This window comes from Microcebus murinus, chromosome 27 (genome assembly GCF_040939455.1).
Source record: "Microcebus murinus isolate Inina chromosome 27, M.murinus_Inina_mat1.0, whole genome shotgun sequence".
NCBI classification, from domain to species: Eukaryota; Metazoa; Chordata; class Mammalia; order Primates; family Cheirogaleidae; genus Microcebus; species Microcebus murinus.
The window spans coordinates 16,438,338-16,463,196 of record NC_134130.1 but is presented as its reverse complement, the minus strand read 5'-3'; the positions used below and the strand labels follow the sequence as shown (position 1 = coordinate 16,463,196).

The window sequence follows — 24,859 nt, the reverse complement described above, 5'->3', positions numbered from 1 at the left end:
AAAGCAACTTGACAATATGTATCAAGAACTTTTAACTATTTTTATCTTTTAATTCAACAATTTCTAAAAAACAACTATGTACAGACATGTTCACTGAAGGATTATTTGCATTTGTGTAAAAAAAAATAGCAACTTAAATGTCTAAAAGCAGGAAAAAATGATTAATTGTGACATTCACTCAATGGAATTTTAATACGTGTAAACGCTATGCCATAGCAGAAAGATGCTTTTTACGTGTAAGAGCAAGAAGGGTGACACAAAAGCATATGTGTACACACACACATACAAAAAAAAAAAAACTCAAAAAAAATACTAGAAGGTAACATAAGTAGTTGTTACTAATGTTTGTTGCCTTTACACCGTAAAATTATGGGCTTTTGTTTTTATCTTTTTAATCAACATTTTAATGAAAGGTGCTTCTTTTTTTATTAAGAAGCTTTATTTTAAAAAGTACATTAGCACCAGACCAGGCGCGGTGGCTCACGCCTGTAATCCTAGCACTCTGGGAGGCTGAGGCGGGAGGATCGCTCAAGGTTAGGAGTTCGAAACCAGCCTGAGCAAGAGCGAGACCCCATCTAAAAATAGAAATTAGCTGGCCAACTAAAAATATATGGAAAAAATTATCCGGGCCTGGTGGCACATGCCTGTAGTCCCAGCTACTCAGGAGGCTGAGGCAGGAGGATCACTTGAGCCCAGGAGTTTGAGGTTGCTATGAGCTAGGCTAATGCCACAACACTCTAGCCTGGGTAGCAGAGTGAGACTCTGTCTCAAAAAAAAGAAAACATTACAGCACCTATAGCAAAAACAAAAAATATTAAGCCAGCTCAAAGCTGTCATAATGCAATATATCCATGAAATCTTTATTACAAAGATCATTAACTTCCAAAAATAGGAAATAGTACCAGCATTGTATACACCCTAAAACACAGTTCCTTTCTGAAGGTAAAAGGGAAGAAGGAGTGAGAGTGGAGAGCCACCAGTGTGGAAAGGGGCTTACATAGTTGTCCCGTGCAGACCAGCCTGGGTAGAGCTGCATGTGTAGCTGTCTCTCCTTCCGTGCTAATTCATAGTATTTAGCCTGTTCTTCCCGTGAGAGGGCATGCCACTAAAACAACAGGGGAAGGAAGACAAAAACAAAAGTAAGCAAAATAGGAACAGTATATTTCATGTTTCCAACATCAAAAAATGAAAATATTAAGCATTTAAACTTTGATTTATTTCTAAATGGCAGAAGGCCAAGTGCCCAGTGCTGCAGGAATCTACTTGGAGTCTGGAGGCTAGAGTGAAACTCAAACTTTGGTTTCTTTATCCTGTTCTCCGATATCACATGAAACACATCAAAGTCAATCAAAGTATTCAAAGTAAAATGATCTCTGTCACCCACCCCTTCTCCTTTCCAATATAAATTAAAAAGAACTTTCACTGGTGAACCTCAACACCCAACTTAGCCCTTTTTCATAGTTTGTAGCATATTCTGATATCTGAGCCCAAGTACTATTTATTTATGCAAAATGTGATAATTTCCAGATGTCTTTTAAAACAGATACGCCCACTCCTCCCATGGGCATTCTCTCACTGTGTCACATGAAGAGTCTGAAACCTTAATCACAAGACGCTGCCCACAGGGGGAGACACGAGGAGCCAGCCCGCCGGCCCCAGTCGCCTCCGCACCGCGCATGGCCTCTACCAACCAACGGCTCTCTAAGCCCAGGGCGCCAAGGCCTTCACAGGCAGCCAAGATCACCTGGACACAGGGAACAGATCTTCCTTGGTTTTTCTGAGAAAACACCGATCACTGGTATTTACACAGTTAGTTCTGGTGCTAAATGTTTGATTTGCAAGAGATAAAGTGTTACCAAAAAAGGAAAAACAAAAAGAGAGATGAAAAGAAAAAGAATGACAAGAAAGAAGTCTTCCATTTTAAATTTGTTAATTTGGCAAGTATTATTCCCCTATATACAACACTTGTTAGTACTGCAATATGTCAGTATAGGCCGGGCACGGTGGCTCACGCCTGTAATCCTAGCTCTCTGGGAGGCCGAGGCGGGCGGATCGCTCGAGGTCGGGAGTTCGAAACCAGCCTGAGCAAGAGCGAGACCCCGTCTCTACTATAAATAGAAAGAAACTAATTGGCCAACTAATATATATAGAAAAAATTAGCCGGGCATGGTGGCTCATGCCTGTAGTCCCAGCTACTCGGGAGGCTGAGGCAGGAGGATCGCTTGAGCCCAGGAGTTTGAGGTTGCTGTGAGCTAGGCTGACGCCACGGCACTCACTCTAGCCTAGGCAACAAAGCAAGACTCTGTCTCAAAAAAAAAAAAAAAAAAAAAAAAATGTCAGTATAATTTTACATAATTTATGGCAGCTTCCTAACTTGCTGAGAAAACCTAGGATCACAAATACAAATTAACTCCCAAAATAAGTATCAAGGTTGGGTCTTCTACCCAAATAGCCAGGTATTTTTCAGTTAAAGGAGGAAACTTAGGTTGATAAGAAGACTTAAGCTAGCAAAACTGAATAAAATGGAAGGAGAAAAAACAGGGCACAAACTAGACTATTTATTTGCATTTTCAATTGATTTTAGTTCCCTGATATTTCTAATGCACAAAACCTACTTGCAAATAAGAAGTCATTTACCTAACATTGGGCAAAAAAAACCCCAAAAAACAAAAACCCAGTGGTACTGAAGTTTTACATTGAAAACAGAAATACAGACTAGAAAAATGGTCTTTCTTTAAAGGAATTTCTAAAACCTTTAAAGGAATTTCTGAAACACAATTGACCAAAATCACTTTTCTATCTCTTTGCTTATTGAAAAATTTAAACTTTCTAAAAAATCAAATTTCATTGTCAAGGTTTCACAAGTTGTGGGGCAAAGACTCATTTAATTCAAAGAAACTCCAAAACAGTTCCAAGATAAAACATTCTCACAATAAACTTGCAATACATAGAATTCCTTTATTAGCCAGAAAGGTCTAACGAGAAAAAGCTTATTTTAAAATAAGATTTGTGCTATTCTTATTTATAATATGAATTTAAAATAAAACTTTGATTGATTCATGTGAATGAACATTTCTATTTTAGAGATACAGTAAAGATGAATAAAAATCAAAAGATAAATTGTTCTGGGATGGATTTAAGATCCACTTTTAAGAACTCTAATTATCCCAGTGTAAAACTTCATGATTTTAAAGCCAGGGACTTTGAAGAGCTGGCCGGGGCTGCCCTGCCAGAGGGGAGTTATGAAAGGGGAGTTAAGAAAACCTGATCCTAATCAAACATCTCAGAGACCTATAAATAGGAACAGGTGTCTAAATCAAAGACAGAGGAAGACCCCAAATGAGAACCATCCTTGAGGACACATGCTCGGCTCTGGGGGTTGTTAAGGGAGCCGAGAAAGTGGCAATTGCTGGAACGGTGCATTAGAAATAGGAAGCTTATCTTCACATCGTATCCTCATTCTCTTGAGCAGGAAAATAATTCCTGCTGGAGGGCCAGGGGGCCTTTAACACAGAAAAGAAAAAGCTAAGAGTTTTACACAGCTGAAATAAAAACAGCAACCCTTCTCCGATTTCTTGTTTTAAAGAGTCAAGAAAAATGGTCATCAGCTTTTAAGGTGGACTTCTTCAAAGATGATGGGAATCAGTCATCTGCTATGATCTGGCTTGGGAAATCATTGTAATTCTTGTTATTAAGTGTTTAAGAATCCACAGGGAGATAGAGCATTGTACACAGGACACCAAAAAACAGCTATAATCTACCACCGCACCCTACCCGCGAACCCCGGAGCCTTGCAGATTGGAAATGGCTGCATTTCGCAGCCACCCGATGGGAGTCGATAATGCAAGAGGGCCCACTTCCTTTCCGTTCACATGGACTGGCAGCCTCCAGTGTGTTCTGTTGTGAATGCTCACATGTATTAGGTTTGGAACAAACATGGTAAAAATTATCAACAAACACTATTATAGCAAACGCACGATCTTTTGTTTCACAAGGGTTGTCAGACCCTCCTCACCTGAATGTTCACTTGCACATCATGAATTTCTTCAGCGGTTGCAAAACACATACACAGGGTCATAAATTAAGAAGCTGCCACACATATATGAAGAATGTCAACAAAGTAAGATGAAGCGTTTCTAAAATTATGATGTAATTTCAGTGAACATGTAACCTGAGTTAGAGAAATTCAAAAATTTTCCACCACTCTTCGGTTACCTAACTATAACAATTTCACTCTTGTGAGGAGTACTTGGCTGGACTGCCAGTGTTCTGGCCGGTGGTGAGATAAAGAATCCGAGAGCGTCTACCCTAGGAGTAGCCTAGTGCCACAGCAGGTGCTCAGAAAAATACCACAGCATGGGTGACAGAAGGAATTAAAAAGAAAGGGGCAATCAGAAAGCTGACATGTGCACACTTTAAGAACAGAGAGAAGGCCGGGCGCGGTGGCTCACGCCTGTAATCCTAGCACTCTGGGAGGCTCAGGCGGGGGGATCACTTGAGCCCAGGAGTTCGAGACCAGCCTATACAAAATATTTTAAAAAATAATTAGCTCAGCATGGTGGCATGTGTCTTAGTCCCAGCTACTTGGGATGCTGAAGTGGGGAGGATCACTGGAGCCCAGGAGTTGGAGGCTGCAGTGAGCTGTGATACACTGCACCCTCGCCGGGACGACACAGCAAGACCCTGTCTCAACCAATCAATCATCAATAAATTAATTAAAATAAAATAAAAAGAATAAAATCAGAGAGCCATCTTTCTAGAATCAATAGTTCTTGGGACGATATAAATTCTTCCAGTTGCAGCCTCACGGGGGGCAGACCTGCTGTGTCTCGGGTGTGGCCACACCTGTTTGCCAGGCCGGCCCCTACAGGCCTGGCTGCAGCTCCCCAGAGGGCCGAGTGCTTCCGCGCCTCCGGGTCTGCGCCGGCCTGTCCCCAGCTGCGTGCGGCCAGCCCACCTCTCTCTGCTCATCTCGGCTTGTGGCTTCAGTGCAGCTTCCTCAGAGGGGCATTCCCAAGCCCCTGTTGTTCTTTCTCATTGAATCTTGATGCTTACATTCACATTTATCACAATTTTACTTATATATTTATTGGGTAATTATCTGTCTAAGGTATGTATCCCTGTCACAAAACTTTAAGCTCCAGAAAGACCATATCTATTTTATACAGCAATTATTATCTACTGCCTAGCTTCATGCCTGGCATGAAAAGACACTCAATAAATATTTGTTTAAATAATGATAACTGTAAAAACAGTTATCATTTATAGGAAGTTCCTATGTGCCAGGTACAGTCTAGTTGTTTACGATGCATCCTACTGAATCTTCCTAAAGGCTGTGACCGTGTCTTGTGCCCTTTGTCACTTCCCGAGGGATGTGCTATACAAACACATTCAGTGACCACCTGAGAAGTAATTAAATTTGGGCAGAGTTTAATGAAGCAGTTCCATGGTTGCCATGAACATGTATAGACCACCCCATACTTACCCTTCTGCCTAAAATCTGGTTGATGGCTGCACTTTCCTTTAGAGTACACTCAGCTACGACGTTCGCTCTCATCTCTTTCATGTATAACATAAAAGCATTCAGAGGCTTCTTAATGTGAGGTCTTTTTGGCTCCTGCTCCTTTCTCTGCTCATGCTGAGGCTTCCTAAAAGGCGGTGGTGGCGGTAGGTAGGGGCAGGGGTGGAAGGGATGAGGAAAGAATGGGGGAGGAGAGAAGCAAAGCACCTGCTTACATCACCACGCTCAGGCCGGGACAACCTCACACCCCCAGACACATCACTTGGAAGAGCAGCTCTTGACTCACTTGAGACACTGAGATGCAAACAACCAACCCAACAGGGCTTCTTGTCTATGCAGCAGCTCTTTGAGAATACAAATCCTTTGGTTTAAGAAAGTGTAGCTATAGCTGTAGAAGCACTGAACGCAAAATGGGAGTGGGTTTGGCACCGGGAAGACACTAGGGCCCTGAGGCTGGGTTCCTCAGTCACCTGGGAACACGCTGCGCACAGCACACGGCGGATGGCTTCTCTTTCAGAGACAGACTCTTACCGCCAGGGGTGGGGACAGGGCCACTTTGAGAAGCTAATGAAGCTCCAGATCTTTTCCCCTGAACAATGTGTGTTGCCTCTGCATGCACCGCAAGGAGTTTCTGGACTGTCACATGCTGCCTGCCACCTCCCATCCATCCACCCCCATCCACAGAACCTAGGTTAAGAAGCTCACCTATTCATCTCTTCAGGGTAAATTAATTTAGCCCTGGTCTAATAGTCCGAGACAACCTTGGCCCACCCGGGAATCCTGGGCGCTCTGTGCCCCTTTCTCTGGAATTCTGTGCTGCTCAAGCCTCGAGTCGGGGTTCCTGCATTTCCTTAAGGTTTCTAATTCACTCAGGTACTAACAAGTTCTCCCCTCAATAATCTGGACCCAATTACAACCTGGAGGTCAGCGGCTACCCAGCTCGAGATTCCTCCACGCCTGTGCTCTGAAGACCCTTCCCTCCTGGCGAGGGCCCCGTGATCGTTTAAGGTCTGTGCCCTTTCCAGTCTCAGAGTCAAGTCGGTGCGAGTCAAGCTGCCCAGTGGCCGCAGGGCAGAGCTTTCCAGGCAGAGCCGCGCCACAGTTCTCCCCGACAGAGGGCGCGCGACCACAGAGCCGCCGCCGCCTGCAGGGGGCGCCCAGGTGCGTACTCACACGTGCATTAGGTCACTGTCAGTGTGGGGGTGCTCCTGCTTGACCTGAGGTGTTACGATAGCTGGGTGAGGGATGCCAGTTGTGTGGGGACCAGGAGGACCAGGAATCATATGATGGGAAAACCTAAAAGAAGGAAAGAGAAGAAAAAATATGTGCTACTGGCTATTGCAGCAAAAAAAAGCTAGATGGAATTGCAAAATGATCTCCTAACCGCTATTGGCTAAGAGTTACACACTGGAGTATTAACTATAAATTAGACTGAGCTAATAATTATTTTTTCTTATTGTATTCAGGTGGTAAATATTTATAATTATTCCCTGTAGTTCTTCAGACTAATAGAATGTGACATTTTTCCTGGGAGGACCGCAGACCATAGGATTGAAAAAAAAGTGAATCATTTTTCTTGCAAAGCAGTTTTCAAATAAGAATTTCAATGAGAGTAATTACTGGAAATATAACACTTTATTAAGAGTTAGCTTTTAAAATTATTTTTAAATAAATGTTAAAGACATCATATTTAAATATCTCTGCCTACATTCCTAAGGAAACCATCACATTAAGAGTTTTCTTGTATTGTTAACTTCTTCATAAATATTAATATTAGGAGGGACAACTAAAGGGATAGGAATGAGGCCCCTATTTAGGAAGGTTTCCATTAACATACAAATTGATTTCCATGCAGAAATAAAGTAATATTTGAGAGCTAGCCTGATGGAAAACTGGTAACAGAATCAAGGGGAAAGATTTAACTACAGGGAAGGCTCAATGGCTGCACCAAGGTAAAAACTATCCCCGCTAAAGGCTTTGCCCCAAACATGCTTGTCGATCATAAAAAGAATCTTAAGACATCCACCACCAGCCAACACACAGGAGGGAAACTGCCATGCAAGAAAAATAAATAAATAAATGAATAAAGACAGCACTCTCAACAAGTGCTTTAGATAAATTGGGATATATTTTAGAAATTTTTACTTTTCAAACTGTCTTACAGGAAACATTTAATTCAACAAGAACAATATTCTCAAATCTTTCATCACAGCCTGTACAATTAATTTCTTCACCAGGAAAGGAATTCTGCTTGGATATGTAGTATTTCAGAAACAAAATTGAACTATTAAGAAAGCATGGTGAAAATACAAATATTTGACCAAATAATGTTGCTTTGCTCAATGTACCGTTTGCAAAAAAATACCTGATGCTGGTCATTTGCCTATGAGAAAACCCTATCATCACACAGTTCTTGCAATGTTGAAACGTGAAGAGTATGTTTTAGGGGGAAGGATATTAATTCAATTCCCGCCACCTACAGTCAGCTAGATGTACAACTCATTGAAAAAAATAAATATTTCTTGTAAAGCTGTAATTGACTACAGAAACTGAGAATTTCATACCCATATAAAAAAAGACAGATTCGCCACCAGTTAGTAACTCACCAGTTCGACTTCCAGCACAATAATGCTGGCTCCCTCGAGAAGCCACATGGCACACAGATGACACACCACACGCGTGCGCACACTAAGCAGGGCACAGAAGCCGACTTCCACAAGCGAAAGCATCACACAGAGCAGCCCGCGCGCAGCAGCCCGCGCCGCTGCGCCCGCGTCCGCACGGGGCCTGAGCCACACACTGGGCCGCCCTGACGGCCGGCCTGGGGCCCGGAGCCCACTGCACGGGCGCCTGCCAACGCGGCCGGTCAAAGTGCTGCGACTTCCTCGAAGGAAGCAGATCGCAGGACGGGACCAACCCGGTCCTCGTTCGCCTCCCTCGCTCCGCCCCGCACACTGACCCCGCACGCTCCGCCCGGGTCTCCCAGCCCACGCTCGGTCGGACGATGCGTTCCTCTGGACGGAAGCCGCGTCCGAGGGTGCGGCCGGCCGGCTGGGCCCGGGCCGGCCAGAGTGGCCACGCCTGGTGTGGAGCCAGGCCCGCTGCGCGGACGCGCCGGGAAGCAGAGGCACGGGACGAAGCGGGGCGCCTGGTCCCGAGCGGCCGGCCGCCTCCACCTACCTGGACAAGGAGGCGTCGGCTGACAGTGAGGATGGGTAGGGCTGCCTGAATCCTCCCGAGATGGGATAGACAGGCTGACCTTGCCTGAGGCCACAGAAGAGAGGAGCCCATCAATGACGGAACACGCGGACACAGCAGCTCGGGCGGGGTGAGGGAACCCGGACGCAGCGTCTCCGGGTGCGTGGCTGGCCCTCGCCTCCGCCCAGGCCCGCGCCTGCCTGCCCGCCCCTGCCCCCAGCCCGTTAACACGCCCAACAGAGCGGGCCCTTAACCAGCGGCTATTGACTGTGACGGACCCCTGGGAACGGTGACATGTTCCCGTCAGGGAAGGAGCTCTGTGAATTCTTTATCAGAATCTTTGAGAATTTTAGGGAAGGGAAGAAAGAAGGAAATAAAATTTTACATTTATATACAAATGAACAAACATTTAAAAAACACTGCGTCCCCCCGCCCCGCCCGCCACATACACATGTTAGAGTCAAGAAATAAAAGGCCAATTCATTGGCATTATTTTCTCTCCACCCTGGGAAGTCCACCTTCCCTCTGTTGTTTCCACGTCCCTCCTTTCTCATCTGGGCAGCCGCCTTCCCGCTGCCAGCGGCCGGCCGCACAGCGCCTCTGCCCGCAAGGGCTCAGTGCAGACAGAAGGACTGATCTAGGTTTGAAAGTGCACGCACAATTAACTTCAGTTATTGACTACGAGGTTGAAGGCTAAGGACAGAGAGAAAGGAGAGAGAGAAGAGAGGAGGAAGCTGGAATGCCCATGGCAGGGTGACCCTTCCTTGCTGAAGAAGAGACCAGGTAAGGGTGGCCAGGTGGAAAGATGGACCAGTGACATGGGGCTGTAGGGACAGAGACCCAAATAGAGAGAGAAACATCTGCTCGGGTTGAAGGATGATTTCCACGAGTGAGAAGTGGGGAGGGGAAGGACGGGGGAAGGATGGGAGCAGGAGGAGGGAAGCTGTATGCCAATCATAAAACGATTAAAATAGGTTAGGTTATATAAGATTACTCTTTCTTCCCCAAATAATTTCTTTTACCTTTATAAATTTAAAAAATTTTGAAGGCAGCAGTAAGAATGTTTTTAGAAATAAAACAAAATAAAGAGCATTGAGCATATGGATTCTAAAAAGAAGAAAAAGACCCCAAATTTACTACTCTGAACTCAGATTGGATGCTTGCTTTATTAAAATTCAGAAGATGCTCTTATATTGCTGAATTTCTCTCTAGTTATGTCATTTACCTCACTTGCCCACCTATCAGCAAAGCTGGATATTCAATGCGTTTATGTCTCAAAAATACAAGTTGTTCCTAAAAAACCTAGGGGGGAAAAGCCCACATTAAGCACTAACTTTGTGTGGGGCATAGCAAATGCCCAAAGCCACAAATTGAATCCACAAGACTCTAAGCTTCAAAGCAAATGCTATACAGTCATTTTCTACACATATTAGCAAACGGATCCAAGCCATTTCAAAGGCTGTATGTTTTTTAATCTTTTAAATTGAAATGAATACAGTTAGCACCCTGCTTGTTGATGTGAAATTTCTTTAACTCCACGAGTGTTCGTTCCCATTCGTAAGGCTAATTTCCATGAGTGGAAACGGAAGGACATGCATTCAAACTCCTGCTGAAGGTTATGGGAAGGCTCTTACCAGCCGAGAGGTGGGGTGATCTGTCCGACACCACCCGGAGACAGGGGGTAGAAGGCAGGGATGTCGGGCGCTGGCGGGTGTCTGGACATGCCTATGAGAAAGAACGACAGAGATTCATGGCAACACGACCAGAAGGAGCACCAGGAAAACAACAAAATGTTTTCTGCCATTAACACTGAAGGTCTAGAATGAAACAGTAACTCTTCTTCAGATCCAATCGACACAAGTCAGTCTGTTAGCTCTGTCCGAGATTTCCACGATGGGGAGAACAGGGTCCGCAGACAGCAGATCCCGAGGAATCATCAAAACAGACTTTGAAATTATTGACTCATTTGCCCTCATTATTTCACTTTGGTTAATAAAATGGTAGACAGTTGTTTTGTGCAGGATGAAAAACGACAGCCCTTTGTAAGTGGACGGCTTGCCGTGGTGCTCAGGGATTAGGTAAATTGCCACTTTCATATTTCCGTTGGTTCCCTTATGGACACATAGTCTTGGGAAATGTGACGCCTCAGAGGGTCACAGATTAATTAGGAATCATCCTCAGCCCCACAATGGCCACACTTGATACGATTCATCTGGTCCCTGCCACTGCAGCTCCAACTAAGCTCTCTGTCGAGTTGAGTCCTCTGGGCGCCAAGGTCAAGCCGTTCTGGATTAGTCGGATGCCACAGAAAAAGCCAGTGGCCCCCAAATTGTTTCTTGAGCTCACGCTCCCTGGAGTGCACTGCCCTGTCACTGTGAAAACCACCTAGAGATGGCACCTAATACTAGTCCCAAGTGACATCCCTTTGACTGTACCTTACTCTAGGTATGGGGGCGGGGGAGACAAGACAAATGCATGAAACGTAAAATGCAAAAACTTAGATTTTAATTTATTTTGGGGAAAGTGACTCTGAACAGAAAAGGGCCACAAAAGTCTCTTCACACAGCTGAATCACAGCTTTGGAATAGCACCTGCAGAGAAGAGCGCAGGTGCGGGCTAACTCACAGAGCAGTGAGTGTGAACGTAGGGCTGATGTGCAGAATTAAGGGAGTACATGGAAGATACTCTGTAAATATTCTGCTTTTTTACTATTTAAAATGCCTATAGATTTCATTTGGATCTTAGGAGATACTGAAGGCCTTGAAATTGGGAATAACTGAAGTGCTGTCTTCAAAGTTGATGTTAATTTGACTTTGAAGTTAGAACAAACTTAAATATTTCTCAATTCTTACAGAAAGGAGGTGGGAAGGAGAGAGGTCTTTAATCTCTCAACAGAGACCTTACATGAGATCAGCTCATGATTTGCTACTTTTCAAAATAGTTTCAAATCTCCTTTTTTTTAAAAAAAAATATTTTTTTGCTAGAAATATTGATTCTTTTGGTCACAGTGGACCCCAAATTTTATATCCCACAGTTTTTTTCTTGGGTCTGGGAAGGTTCAGGCAGCAGGGGTGACCCTAATGGAGCCTGCAAGGGTGATTCTTATTTATTTATTTTTGAGACAGAGTCTCACTCTGTTGCCCAGGCTAGAGTGCCATGGCGTCAGCTTAGCTCACAGCAACCTCAAACTCCTGGGCTCAAGCGATCCTCCTGTCTCAGCCTCCTGTATAGCTGGGACTACAGGCATGTGCCACCATGCCTGGCTAATTTTTTCCATATATTTTTAGTTGTCCAACTAATTTCTATTTTTTATTTTTTTAGTAGAGATGGGGTCTTGCTCTTGCTCAGGCTGGTCTCGAACTCCTGACTTCGAGCGATCCTCCTGCCTTGGCCTCCCAGAGTGCTAGGATTACAGATGTGAGCCACCGCACCCGGCCGAGAGTGATTCTTGACATGTACAGATCATTGGTGCGTTTTTTCAACCTGCCGCCTCCCTAACCCTGAGATCCAGATACCTCCCTGCAAAGCTTGGGGTCTCAAGGGGAATCACTCAGTTTTGGAAACAAAAACAATACAACCAGACTAACCCTAACTAAAGAGCGTTAGAACTTAGTGGAAATGTGAGAGCTTTTTTTTTTAAATGTGTTAACCTGAAAATCATGGTTAGAGGTCACAGACTATCTGAATTATCTACTTTAATCGCTTTATTTTGCATGTGGAGATTAAGGTCTAGAGAGGTGTGGCTTACATATAAAGTATGTTCTGTCCTTGGCTTTGATCGCTGGGATACAGAGAGGTAACTTGCTTCTAATCACGTCTTTAAGCTTAAAACTCTTGCTCTTCGTGCTAGCCCATGTTCTCAGTACACTCAGAACACTGCGGAGTGATTCAAATGAACAAAAAATACAAACTAGCTGTCTTTGGTTTTCTGTTAGAAGAGGAAGGAGGGGATTACCATTTACTTAGCACCCGCTATGTGTCAGGTTCTGCATCTATTAAAATTCTACTTGTCTTTCAAATGCCCCTCCTCCCAGGCAATTTTCTCTAACTTTTACAGTTCTGAGAAATCTCTTTCTCGTTTAAATCTACAACTTCTTATTTGTACTTTTAATGTGGTACTTGGGATATTCTTCATTTTGTTTTATAGTTTGTGCAAAGGATTTCCTGCATGAGCTTATATACTGCTTGGGAAAAAGACCACATTTTACCAATTTATGTATCAAACCACAGTTGTCTGCAGAGAAGGCTCTCGGTGAGTATTTCTGATGGAACAAATGGACAAGTGAAATGAAAGGGACCCATTCCCTATGCTGGGTCAATATTACCAACCATTTCGCGTGTACATACAAGTACGTGATGTAGAATAGGCATTACATGAGCAGAAAATGGATCTGTGTGTTTGAAATAGCTCACTGTCCTTTTAAGATCTTGTTTCCAAAGATGCCTAGAAATGTGTGCCTCTCCACTGAGCGCCGTGCTGCCGGGGACACATTTCACGTCATTTATTCAACTGGTATTTATTGAACATTTACTATGTGCTGGAGGATATACTCAACATAGCTTTAAAGATTTTTAAGCTTTTATTAAGTAACTTCTATAAATATATAGATAAAATAATTCTGGAGTCAAACTGCATAGTAGCAAACGCTACTCACTAGCTACATATCTTTGAGTAAGTTATTTGTTACTATTTTGTAAAATCAGAATAGTAACAGAACACAGGTTGTTGTGAATAAGTGCATTAATATATGTAATACAGAAAAGTGCCTGGTACAAAATATAAGTGCTATGTAAGTGTTTATTGTTATGTATGAGGATAAAATGGATAATACAGAGATAGAAGCAGGTATATAAACCTAGTATTTCCTAAAAGCTGTCCTTTAACATGTTTACCAGACTGACAATAAGAAGAAAAAAATGATTGGTATTAACTTCCTTTCCCTTTCCTACACACACACACACACACTCACTCACACACTCACACACACACACTCACACGGAAGTGAAACCAATTTACTCCTTAATAGAAAATTAGCCCTAAGTTCTTTTCTCATCAATGAGAATGGGTTCTGCTGACAAAAAGTTTGTATTTACTCTATTTACTGGGTGGTTCTATCTAAAGTTAGAGTGTGAACATGACACTCTTTGGGTTTTTTTGTTTTGGATAAACCTAACTCGCCTACCAGGGGAACTTTGAAATCGGCAGCTCTGGCCTCAGGACCACGATGCCCTAACTAGTTCAGCTACACACTACACCCCAAAGGCAGGAGAGAACAAGAATAAAAGAAGAGTCTAGTGGGCTTGTTTTTTCGGCAATGAAAGTACCCAAATGGAATTATATAAACTCAGTATCATGTGAATGAGAGCTTTCCAAGCCAGAGTTTACATATCTCCAGGAGTTACATGATGATGAGGTACATAAGGCCCAGGATAAACATGTAATGAAAAACAGAATTTTTATATATCAAAATAAGCACAAATAGTATATGGACTAGAATATAAAAGTCACACCCATTTTTAGAACAAAATAAGGACTAAAATAACTACAAGCAGACAGCTTCTAGTCATGCCCACGAGTCCCTTCTCAGTAGTTCTAGAGCATTTCTTTTCTTTTTCTTTCTTTTTTTTTTTTGAGACAGAGTCTCACTCTGTTGCCTGGGGTAGAGTGCTGTGGCGTCAGCCTCGGTCACAGCAACCTCAAACTCCTGGGCTCAAGCGATCCTCCTGCTTCAGCCTCCTGAGTAGCTGGGACTACAGGCATGCGCCACCATGCCTGGCTAATTTTTTGTATATATTTTTAGTTGGCCAATTAATTTCTTTCTATTTTTAGTAGAGACAGGGTCTCGCTCTTGCTCAGGCTGGTTTCCAACTCCTGACCTTGAGCAATCCTCCCGCCTCGGCCTCCCAGAGTGCTAGGATTACAGGCGTGAGCCACCACGCCCGGCCTTAGAGCATTTCTTTTTTTAAAAAAAAATTGAGAAGCAGTGACAGAAATTACAATTAGGCAAAACAAGCCAGGGTAGCAGTAAGACACAGAAACAGAAGAGAAAATATAAATGTCATTAGTTACCAGTTACAAACCTGTCTCTTTTAAAAATTGAACTGTTTTAGATTTCTTGAGAGAAAAACTATTGAACCATGATTGTTATTCTTTTTTTTTTTTTTTGAGACAGAGTCTCACTTTGTTGCCTAGGCTAGAGTGAGTGCCGTGGCGTCAGCCTAGCTCACAGCAACCTCAGACTCCTGGGCTCAAGCGATCCTTCTGTCTCAGCCTCCCAAGTAGCTGGGACTACAGCCACCATGCCCGGCTAATTTTTTCTATATATATTAGTTGGCCAATTAGTTTCTTTCTATTTATAGTAGAGACGGGGTCTCGCTCTTGCTCAGGCTGGTTTTGAACTCCCGACCTCGAGCAATCCGCCCACCTCGGCCTCCCAGAGAGCTAGGATTACAGCCGTGAGCCACCGCGCCCGGCCAGATTGTTATTCTTTTAAATAAGTTAATGTTTCAAAGTGCTTCAGAGAGGACCTGAGACACAGCAAGCACTACTGAATTGTTAGTTAAACAAATAAATGGTTAAAATGAAATAAAACACACTGTTGGATTCCTTTTGCTAATTGCGCGGCGTTTGTACCGGTGTCTAACCCTCGCCCAGCCCGTACGTGTCTCTGCCGGACCTGCGGTTTCGCCCCCGCCTGCGCGGCCCTGGGTTGGGATTCCTCAAGACAGCCGGCCCCACCTGAGCCGAGCAGCGCTGCCGCCCGTCGGGCGCCTTTGGCAGGAGGCCTGTCCGCCCGCCGTCGCCCGTCCGCGGCCAGGGCGCCTCGGGGACAGGGCCTGGTGGGGGGACAGGGCCCGGCGGGGGACAGGGCCCGGCAAGGGGACAGGGCCGAGGGGGGGGGACAGGGCCTGGCGGGGGAGGGGGGGGGACAGGGCCTGGCGGGGGAGGGGGGGGGACAGGGCCTGGCGGGGGAGGGGGGGGGACAGGGCCTGGCGGCGTGGGACAGGGCCTGGCCGGGGGAGACAGGGCCTGGTGGGGGGCCTCGGGGCGCCCCCCAGGGCGCCTCGGGGACAGGGCCTGGCGGGGCGGACAGGGCCCGGCGGGGGGGACAGGGCCTGGTAGGGGGACAGGGCCTGGTGGGGGACAGGGCCTGGCGAGGGAGACAGGGCCTGGTGGGGGGGACAGGGCATGGTAGGGGACAGGGCCTGGCGGGGGACAGGGCCTGGGGGGGGACAGGGCCCGGCGGGGGGACAGGGCCTGGTGGGGGACAGGGCCCGGCGGGGGAGACAGGGCCTGGCGGGGGGGACAGGGCCTGGTGGGGGACAGGGCCTGGCGAGGGAGACAGGGCCTGGTGGGGGGGACAGGGCATGGTAGGGGACAGGGCCTGGCGGGGGACAGGGCCTGGGGGGGGGACAGGGCCCGGCGGGGGGGACAGGGCCCGGTGGGGGGACAGGGCCCGGCGGGGGGACAGGGCCTGGTAGGGGGACAGGGCCCGGCAGGGGGGACAGGGCCCGGTGGGGGGACAGGGCCCGGCGGGGGGACAGGGCCTGGTAGGGGGACAGGGCCCGGCAGGGGGGACAGGGCCCGGTGGGGGGACAGGGCCCGGCGGGGGGACAGGGCCCGGCGGGGGGGACAGGGCCCGGCGGGGGGGACAGGGCCCGGTGGGGGGACAGGGCCTGGGGGGGGGACAGGGCCCGGCGGGGGGGACAGGGCCCGGCGGGGGGGACAGGGCCCGGTGGGGGGACAGGGCCCGGCGGGGGGACAGGGCCTGGTAGGGGGACAGGGCCCGGCAGGGGGGACAGGGCCCGGTGGGGGGACAGGGCCCGGCGGGGGGACAGGGCCTGGTAGGGGGACAGGGCCCGGCAGGGGGGACAGGGCCCGGTGGGGGGACAGGGCCTGGCGGGGGGACAGGGCCCGGCGGGGGGACAGGGCCTGGTAGGGGACAGGGCCTGGCGCGGTGAAGGGGCAGCCCGGAAAGCCCCGCGGCCGGGCCCACCTCCCCAAGTGAAGGCGCCCGCGCAGCGCTGACCGAGGCTTCCAGGAAGCGTGGTGGTGGCGGGGCAGGGAGCCGGCGCCCAGGGTCCAGGGAAGCTGAAGCGGAAGCGTGGCGGTGGCAGGGCAGGGAGCCGGCGCGCAGGGTCCAGGGAAGCGGAAGCGTGGCGGTGGCAGGGCAGGGAGCCGGGCGCAGGGTCCAGGGAAGCGGAAGCGTGGCGGTGGCAGGGCAGGGAGCCGGGCACAGGGTCCAGGGAAGCGGAAGCGTGGCGGTGGCAGGGCAGGGAGCCGGGCACAGGGTCCAGGGAAGCGGAAGCGTGGCGGTGGCAGGGCAGGGAGCCCGCGCGCAGGGTCCAGGGAAGCGGAAGCGTGGCGGTGGCAGGGCAGGGAGCCGGGCGCAGGGTCCAGGGAAGCGGAAGCGTGGCGGTGGCAGGGCAGGGAGCTGGGCGCGCAGGGTCCCAGGGAAGCGGAAGCATGGCGGTGGCAGGGCAGGGAGCCCGCGCGCAGGGTCCAGGGAAGCGGAAGCGTGGCGGTGGCAGGGCAGGGAGCCGGCGCGCAGGGTCCAGGGAAGCGGAAGCGTGGCGGTGGCAGGGCAGGGAGCCCGCGCGCAGGGTCCAGGGAAGCGGAAGCGTGGCGGTGGCGGGGCAGGGAGCGGGCGCGCAGGGTCCAGGGAAGCGGAAGCGTGGCGGTGGCGGGGCAGGGAGCGGGCGCGCAGGGTCCAGGGAAGCGGAAGCGTGGCGGTGGCGGGGCAGGGAGCCGGGCGCAGGGTCCAGGGAAGCGGAAGCGTGGCGGTGGCAGGGCAGGGAGCCGGCGCGCAGGGTCCAGGGAAGCAGAAGCGTGGCGGTGGCAGGGCAGGGAGCCGGCGCGCAGGGTCCAGGGAAGCGGAAGCGTGGCGGTGGCAGGGCAGGGAGCGGGCGCGCAGGGTCCAGGGAAGCGGAAGCGTGGCGGTGGCGGGGCAGGGAGCCGGGCGCAGGGTCCAGGGAAGCGGAAGCGTGGCGGTGGCAGGGCAGGGAGGCGGCGCGCAGGGTCCAGGGAAGCGGAAGCGTGGCGGTGGCAGGGCAGGGAGCCGGCGCGCAGGGTCCAGGGAAGCGGAAGCGTGGCGGTGGCGGGGCAGGGAGCCGGCGCGCAGGGTCCAGGGAAGCGGAAGCGTGGCGGTGGCAGGGCAGGGAGCCGGCGCGCAGGGTCCAGGGAAGCGGAAGCGTGGCGGTGGCAGGGCAGGGAGCCGGCGCACAGGGTCCAGGGAAGCGGAAGCGTGGCGGTGGCGGGGCAGGGAGCCGGGGGAAGAGCGCGGGCCTGCAGGAGCAGGACCGGGCCGGAGCCTGAGCTGCCCCGCCACCGCCCAGGCCCAGGCGGATCAGGCGGAAACTGGGCATTTTAGTTTTTCAGAACTCTTACACGTTTTTCCAAAAATGAAAGGAGAAAGTAAATATTAATGTAGACAAATGAAGTAAAAGTAAATATTAATGTAGAGAAGCAAAGTAAGATTCATGCTGCTTTGAAAAGAGAGATAGTTTTATATTTTACTTATCATTTACAACATCTAAGCTAGTGCCGGTAAATAACGAATAGAGGATACAACACAACAGGGCGTAACAGAGCAGCCACAAGAAATCACAAGAGGCTCAAAAGAATAACATTCCAAGTAAAAATCCACTTCTTCCTTTCCCAACTTTTTAAAAATATTGCCATCAACACCCTACACATACTGCAATAATCGAGCGCGGTAGAGCACTGAGTTTTAGTGTATTTGTCTGACATAATGGTCTGCACTGCAGAGGACAGATTTTCAGAGCTGTCACTTGGAAAATGGCCATACTGTGCTTTTTCTTCAGCTTTTTAACCTTGAAAAGTAAAAGTAACAAACTCTCGTGGGTTTCTAAAGCATTGCTATCAAATGGGGCACGCTTGTCTTGTACAGACGCCCTTGGATCCCCCAGGGACAAGGGGCAAAGGCGACCGGGAGGGCCGGGCGGACCTGGCCGGGCAGGCGGGGCTCTCACCTGGCTTGGAGCCGACGTCGGGCGGGATGTGCGGCGGGTGCGACCCGGGAGAAAAGTGCTCGTCGCTGTAGGTGATGAGGGGCGTGAGGGGGTGGACGGCGTGGGACGGCTGCACCACGGGCACTTTATTGGACTGCAAAGGAACCGAGAGGTCGACAGTTACTGCGGGTGCCCAGCTCTTACGTCCTCGCTGAGAAAAAATCACACGAGAGCAGTAAGTAGTTGCCAACAGAACCCAACAATCACTCCCAACCGGGCGACATCTCCAGACTCTTCCTGTGGGGCGCAGATCCCCAGCGCCAGAGCGACCCGCCCAGAGACCGTCAGCTGCTCACCAGGGCACCTCTGGACACCTGCCCGGCTGTATTCTGTGTGACGGGTCTGTGCATACAGAGCCACAGTCCCTTTTAGGTTATCTCCTCAGGTTAAGCTCAATAAAGAGTTACTGGAATAAAATTCAGTAATGCTTTATAAGCTTTTAATTCGTTATGTATGTCTGGCATCAAAAAAAGGGCACTCAATAAAAAATTGTCCAGTGAATAAATTAATAAATACTGCCAATTTGAAGGGCAAATTTTTAAACAACGCAATACATATAAATTTGGGGCACTGAGATATCCCCTTGGTTTGTAGAATTTGTAATTCTACAGTTGTACATCTTTAAGAATCATATGGTTTTTTACATTTCCTAGCTCTGTCAGTCAAACATGACTATCTGCTATGCCTCAGGCCCCGGCCAGTCACTGAGTCTTCTGCTTCTTTGGTTTTCAGAGGCATTAATTGATAAAAGGGAATTTCCAATCTTGAGTTTAAGTGTATAACATGAAATATTGCTTTCAGGAGTTAATTATTAACATTTTATGTTTTAATGTGCTTTATGTATCTTATATTCTGTTTACAAACAAATTTTATTATTTATTAATAATTTAGAAGTCCAAAACTATATAACAACACTTTTTATGAGTTCAGGTAACCTACTTGGACTTTGTCCATTTGAAACCGTGCTCATTCTGACTGCAGACAACAAAGCTGAAGTCATTTTTTACTCCCCAACAAAGTGCGACTAAGCAAATGAGTAATATAAGCAAGACTCAGGCAGGTTCAGCCTAAATTAGAGGGATCACTTGATTTATTTATTACTGACATATCGTGGGTGTACATATTTTGGGGGTACATGTGATCTTTTGAGACATATATACAATATGTAATGTCCAAATCAGGATAACTGGGCTATCCATTGCCTCAAACATTTATCTGTTCTGTCTTGAGAATATTATGATTCTTCTCTTCTAGGTATTTGAAATATACAACAAATTACTGTTAACTATAATTCCCCTACTGTGCTGGGACGTTACTAGATCTTATTCCTTCCAGGTAACTGTGCTTTTATACCCATTAACTAACTTCTCTAGGGGGATCATTTGAAAGAGACTCCATAACCCTCCTCCCCCAAAAAGAAAGGAAACACAATTATATGCACATAAAGATGTTTGTTTCTGATTTTAAACCTATCTATTAATACTAATTAAAGCAGTTTCAGAAACACCTCTATTTAGAAACACTATAGTAATGAGTAACATGAATTTAAGAGACATATAATGAATTCACTAGCTCAGACATGCTTTCACCATAATTAGTTTGAATTAGTGAGATTTTACTGTACTGTCAGCTAAAATGCATGTGAAATCAGTTTCTTCCAGAAGCACATATTCATATTTTTTAAAAATTTGAGGAATTGCCTGAAATTGCACAATGTGAACTGCTTAAAACATCAACCCACGTCGGAATGGTTGAGGGCTCTCGTAACACACTTGTGTACGGTGATTATACCTATGACACACACTGATTTCGAATTTGATGGGTTTTTTTTTTTTTTTTTTACAAATTAGGCACAAAAAGTACATGGCTCCATCCAAAGAAACTTATGGGGGGAAAAGCCAAAGGGGAGAAAAAAAATCATACTTTTTTTTGATGATGATAAAATTCCATACTAGATTTTCCCCTATTTTATAATTATCAGTTCCTCTCTAATGGCAGAACTTGTGTAGCTCATACAGCCCTTGGCGACTATTAAATAGAGCACCACCCGATTTTCCTCTATACATCTCAGCACAAACATCTATACATGTAAATGTGTGACAAAAAGTCTTTTACTAATTTTTAAGTATTAATGACACAGTTTGCCAAATACAAAGAATGAGCTTCTTAAATACAAGGAATTTAGAATGCTAGAAGGAGTGGAGGTAGACAGACACAGAGATAAGAGGATATTATTATAAAACCTTTTAAAAATGAAAACAAAAATCTCAACACCCAAATGTTAAAATGAATATCTTTCAACTATATTTAAAATGAATATATTTCAACTATACTTTAGAATAACTGCTTTGAGTTTCATTTTGAAAGTCTCATAAAAAGTGTAATTGCCAAACAATCTACAAAGATATTTTCTTAGGGTAGTTATAAAGAGCAAGCATTGCAGCAATTTTCTAGAAAAACATATATATGTGTATCTATATGCATACATATATAAAAACACACACACACACATATATATATTTTTGGCATGCCCTTTTTTTCCAGAGCATCATCTTAAGGAACTTGCATTAGCAGGCAGCATCTTCTTAATGTCTGACCTATCCCTCCAGTCATATTGCTCAGAGTCTGGTGCCATGAATTTTTGCTAAATTATGCTGTCCTGCTCTCCTCTTAATTTTACGGTTTTCAACACAGATTTGCTTTCCTGTGGGAAGGAGATAAGAAGCTGAGGATTTTAATTTAAGCTCTGGCCTTGTCTTATATTTTGCAAGATGGATAGGGAAAGCAGTACCAGTAGGTATGTTAAAGCCAACAAAGATTATGTCCATTTTTGTGGCCAAATAATAAAAAGTAATATGAAGTCTCAATAATGTGTGAGCAGAATCCTAAAGGGTTATACTTTGCCTCCCGACAACCGTCTCCACCACATAGATAAACAGAACAAAGTGGATCCAATCCACATTGCAGATTCTCCCTCTTGGCACACTGCCATCCTGGTCAGTTGTCTTCAGCCCTGAGATCTGTGAGTTTCCTCTGATTTCAGGACTCGCTGTCCTTTTGATGCTCTATGCATACACAAGGTCAGAACCCTGGCACTCCCACTTTGGTTACAATTTTAAAACTGACAGAATAACCATTCTTAATTCTATCCTGCTAATCTCCTACTAACAGTGTGGTGTATTTTCATGTGGGGAGTAGGCAGGGGAACAATAATCAACTGACTACCTAAGTCTCTGCAGACAAATTCACGTACCTACATCATATGCACAGCTATACAGGTGTGTGTGTGTGTGTGTGTGTGTGTGTGTGTGTGTATGGGTTATTTATTAAGCATCTGAAATGTTCCAAGCACTATTCTAGCACCAATAACCAACACACAGGTAAGGATCCTGATTCTCATGCAGCCGACCTTCTAGGGGTCTGGAAGCGGGGACAAGCGACAGGGGGTGGGTACTGGAAAGAAAGAATATATTAAAAAAAAAAAAGACAAAATCTGAAAAGATGCCATTAGGTACTATGAAGAAAATGAACCAGGTATCAGGAGAGACACTATGTGTCTAATCCTATGCTTTTGTATCATGTTAAAGCTGTAGGAACCCTAAAGTACCTTTTGTCCAAGCTCCTTATTTTCTAAGACTGGAAGCTGAGACACAGGGGTCACCAGGGAGAGGGTGGTCAAGCCAGGGCTACCGTGGGTACTTGTGACAGTACCACCCCACTCACTGCACAACTCCAGTAACACTGGGTCACTGCGACGCAATGGGAGTGGAGCCACGGGCTGCCCACTACGTGGCATTGAGTAGTAGCAAAATGCAACACTTTGCGATCTTATTCTGTGCTGGGCACTACACATGGCCACCTCACTTAACAGAACCCGAGTCTCCCGGTTCCTACTCAGAGCTTTCCCACTACGCATCTCACTGTACGGGACGGAGGAGCGAGGAAGGGTAAAAATCACACTGAATCTTTTTCATTCACAGGGACAGTCAGGTAAGTCTTAACTTCCAGTGGATTGCCAGGCATTCCCAAGGCGTGCCCTCTACTGTGTTATCGCAGGGTGAAAGGACGTGTGGTCACTCCAACTCTGTGATGCCTGGCTGCCCTAGGTGCCTGGCCCACCAAGTTCTCCACCCTGCTCCAGAGGATCGGCGTCTGAAGCTCAGGTGGCAGTAAGTGGCTGAGTAAGGCCTAAGACCGTGGTTCCCGATTCCCATTCTCTAACCTCAAGTAGGTGACCGATGGGTGAGCCAAGGAAAGGTGAGAAAGATGGAAAAAGCGGGAATGGAAAAAATGGTAGAAAATAATCAAGGGTGATTCTGAAGACAGCTCTCCCGCATACACTCGGCACTCAAACACAGCTGTGCAGGGGAAGCCTGAACTCTCTTCCTGAATTGGAGAGGTCCCCGCTGGGCCATCCTAACCGGCACACCCCGTCATCACAGCAGGCAACACTCACCAAGTCCTCGCTGTGTGCTGGGCACCCTACCCTCACGACACCCTTCCAGGTCTTCTGCGGACGAGGACCCCGCGTGGAGAAGCGAAGTCACTTCCCGAGGGCCCCATAGCTAGTGAGTGGCAACGCCAGGATCCAAATGCAGAAGTCTGGCTCTAGCGGCAAGTTCATTACCAGCACACCACGCGGCCTCTCCGAGAGCCGGGTTCATAAAATCCCGGACCCCAGTCGACCATCTGGCCACACCTGGCTGCACGTGACATCTGCGGGATGGCTGTGTGGCCTCCGTGCCCCGTGCCCCGGCCGCAACATTCCGAGGGAGCTCGGCTGGCCGCCACCCAGGCTGGTCCCTGCAGGTGGGGACCACTTGGGCATCACAGCCCACGAAACCCACACCTCCTGCGGGCACGGAGTGGGTGCCACTTAGGGAACCGGAGAGCCACCGCCGGAGCAGCATTCCCAGAAATGACCCACTCGCCACCGGCAGGAGCCAAGGCGTGGGAAGTCGTCAGCCTCCAAGGATGTGGTTCTGGGAGGGGCTGGAAAAGAGGGTCGACTCCCAGATGGCCGAGTCCCCGCCGGCCGGCAAGTGGGGCAGTTGGGGACAGACCCACCGGGCTGCGGCCGGCCGCGCACCCATCGACAGCCCTCTCGGCGATCACCGAGTCCCGGGGACTTCTGACACGCCAGCCCGACCGAGACGAGGAATGTCACCTGGCCTCTGAGGAAGTCTGGCACTCACGACGCGCAGCCATGTGACTTCCCACCGGGACTTCCCTTCTCGCGGGGATCTGGGCGTCGCGCCTTTCCGCAGAGGGAGCGGGCTCCACTCACTCGGAGAGGACGCACCGGTCCTTGCACCGGAAAGGACTCGGACACGGCAGTGCGGGGCAGCGCTTCCCGGGACCCGCCGGCGCGGGGCACCTGGCTGGGCCCGTCGGCCGGGCCCTGAAGACCGGGCGCTGCACCGGCCCCGCCCGGGGGCGGAGGGACAGTCCGGAGACCTTCGCCATCAGCGGGCAACTGAGACGCCTTCCTAAGGGGGAGGAAGAAGTCACGGGCCAGGGACCACGCGGACTGCACAGCCAGCGAGCGCCAGCCCAGCTGCAGGCCCGCGCCGGGCGCCAGTGGCGCGCTGACGGGCGGAGGCCGGGTGCTCGGCCCGCCGGGCACCAGTGGCGCGCTGACGGGCGGAGGCCGGGCGCTCGACCTGCGCAGGGCACCAGTGGCGCGCTGACGGGCGGAGGCCGGGCGCTCGGCCCGCGCCGGGCACCAGTGGCGCGCTGACGGGCGGAGGCCGGGAGCTCGGCCCGCCGGGCACCAGTGGCGCGCTGACGGGCGGAGGCCGGGCGCTCGGCCCGCCGGGCACCAGTGGCGCGCTGACGGGCGGAGGCCGGGCGCTCGGCCCGCCGGGCACCGGTGGCGCGTTGACGGGCGGAGGCCGGGCGCTCGGCCCGCCGGGCACCAGTGGCGCACTGACGGGCGGAGGCCGGGCGCTCGGCCCGCGCCGGGCACCAGTGGCGCGCTGACGGGCGGAGGCCGGGCGCTCGGCCCGCGCCGGGCACCGGTGGCGCGCTGACGGGCGGAGGCCGGGCGCTCGGCCCGCCGGGCACCGGTGGCGCGCTGACGGGCGGAGGCCGGGCGCTCGGCCCGCC

At 48.9% G+C, this 24,859-nt stretch overlaps 1 protein-coding gene across 4 annotated transcripts in view; it reads right to left on the bottom strand.

Moving 5' to 3' along the window:
• LEF1 (lymphoid enhancer binding factor 1) overlaps positions 1–24,859 on the bottom strand; it is a 111,888-nt gene that overhangs the window by 17,815 nt on the left and 69,214 nt on the right. For 2 of the 4 annotated variants that reach the window (XM_020284490.2, XM_075998365.1), the window contains exons 4-9: positions 18,713–18,845; positions 10,354–10,444; positions 8,702–8,785; positions 6,695–6,817; positions 5,486–5,648; positions 998–1,105 (exon numbers count right to left, since the gene is read on the bottom strand). In XM_020284490.2, coding sequence (XP_020140079.1) covers positions 998–1,105; positions 5,486–5,648; positions 6,695–6,817; positions 8,702–8,785; positions 10,354–10,444; positions 18,713–18,845 — 702 coding nt within the window. The remainder of the gene's footprint in view (positions 1–997; positions 1,106–5,485; positions 5,649–6,694; positions 6,818–8,701; positions 8,786–10,353; positions 10,445–18,712; positions 18,846–24,859) is intronic. The other 2 variants (XM_012766245.2, XM_012766244.2) reach the window with 1 other exon arrangement.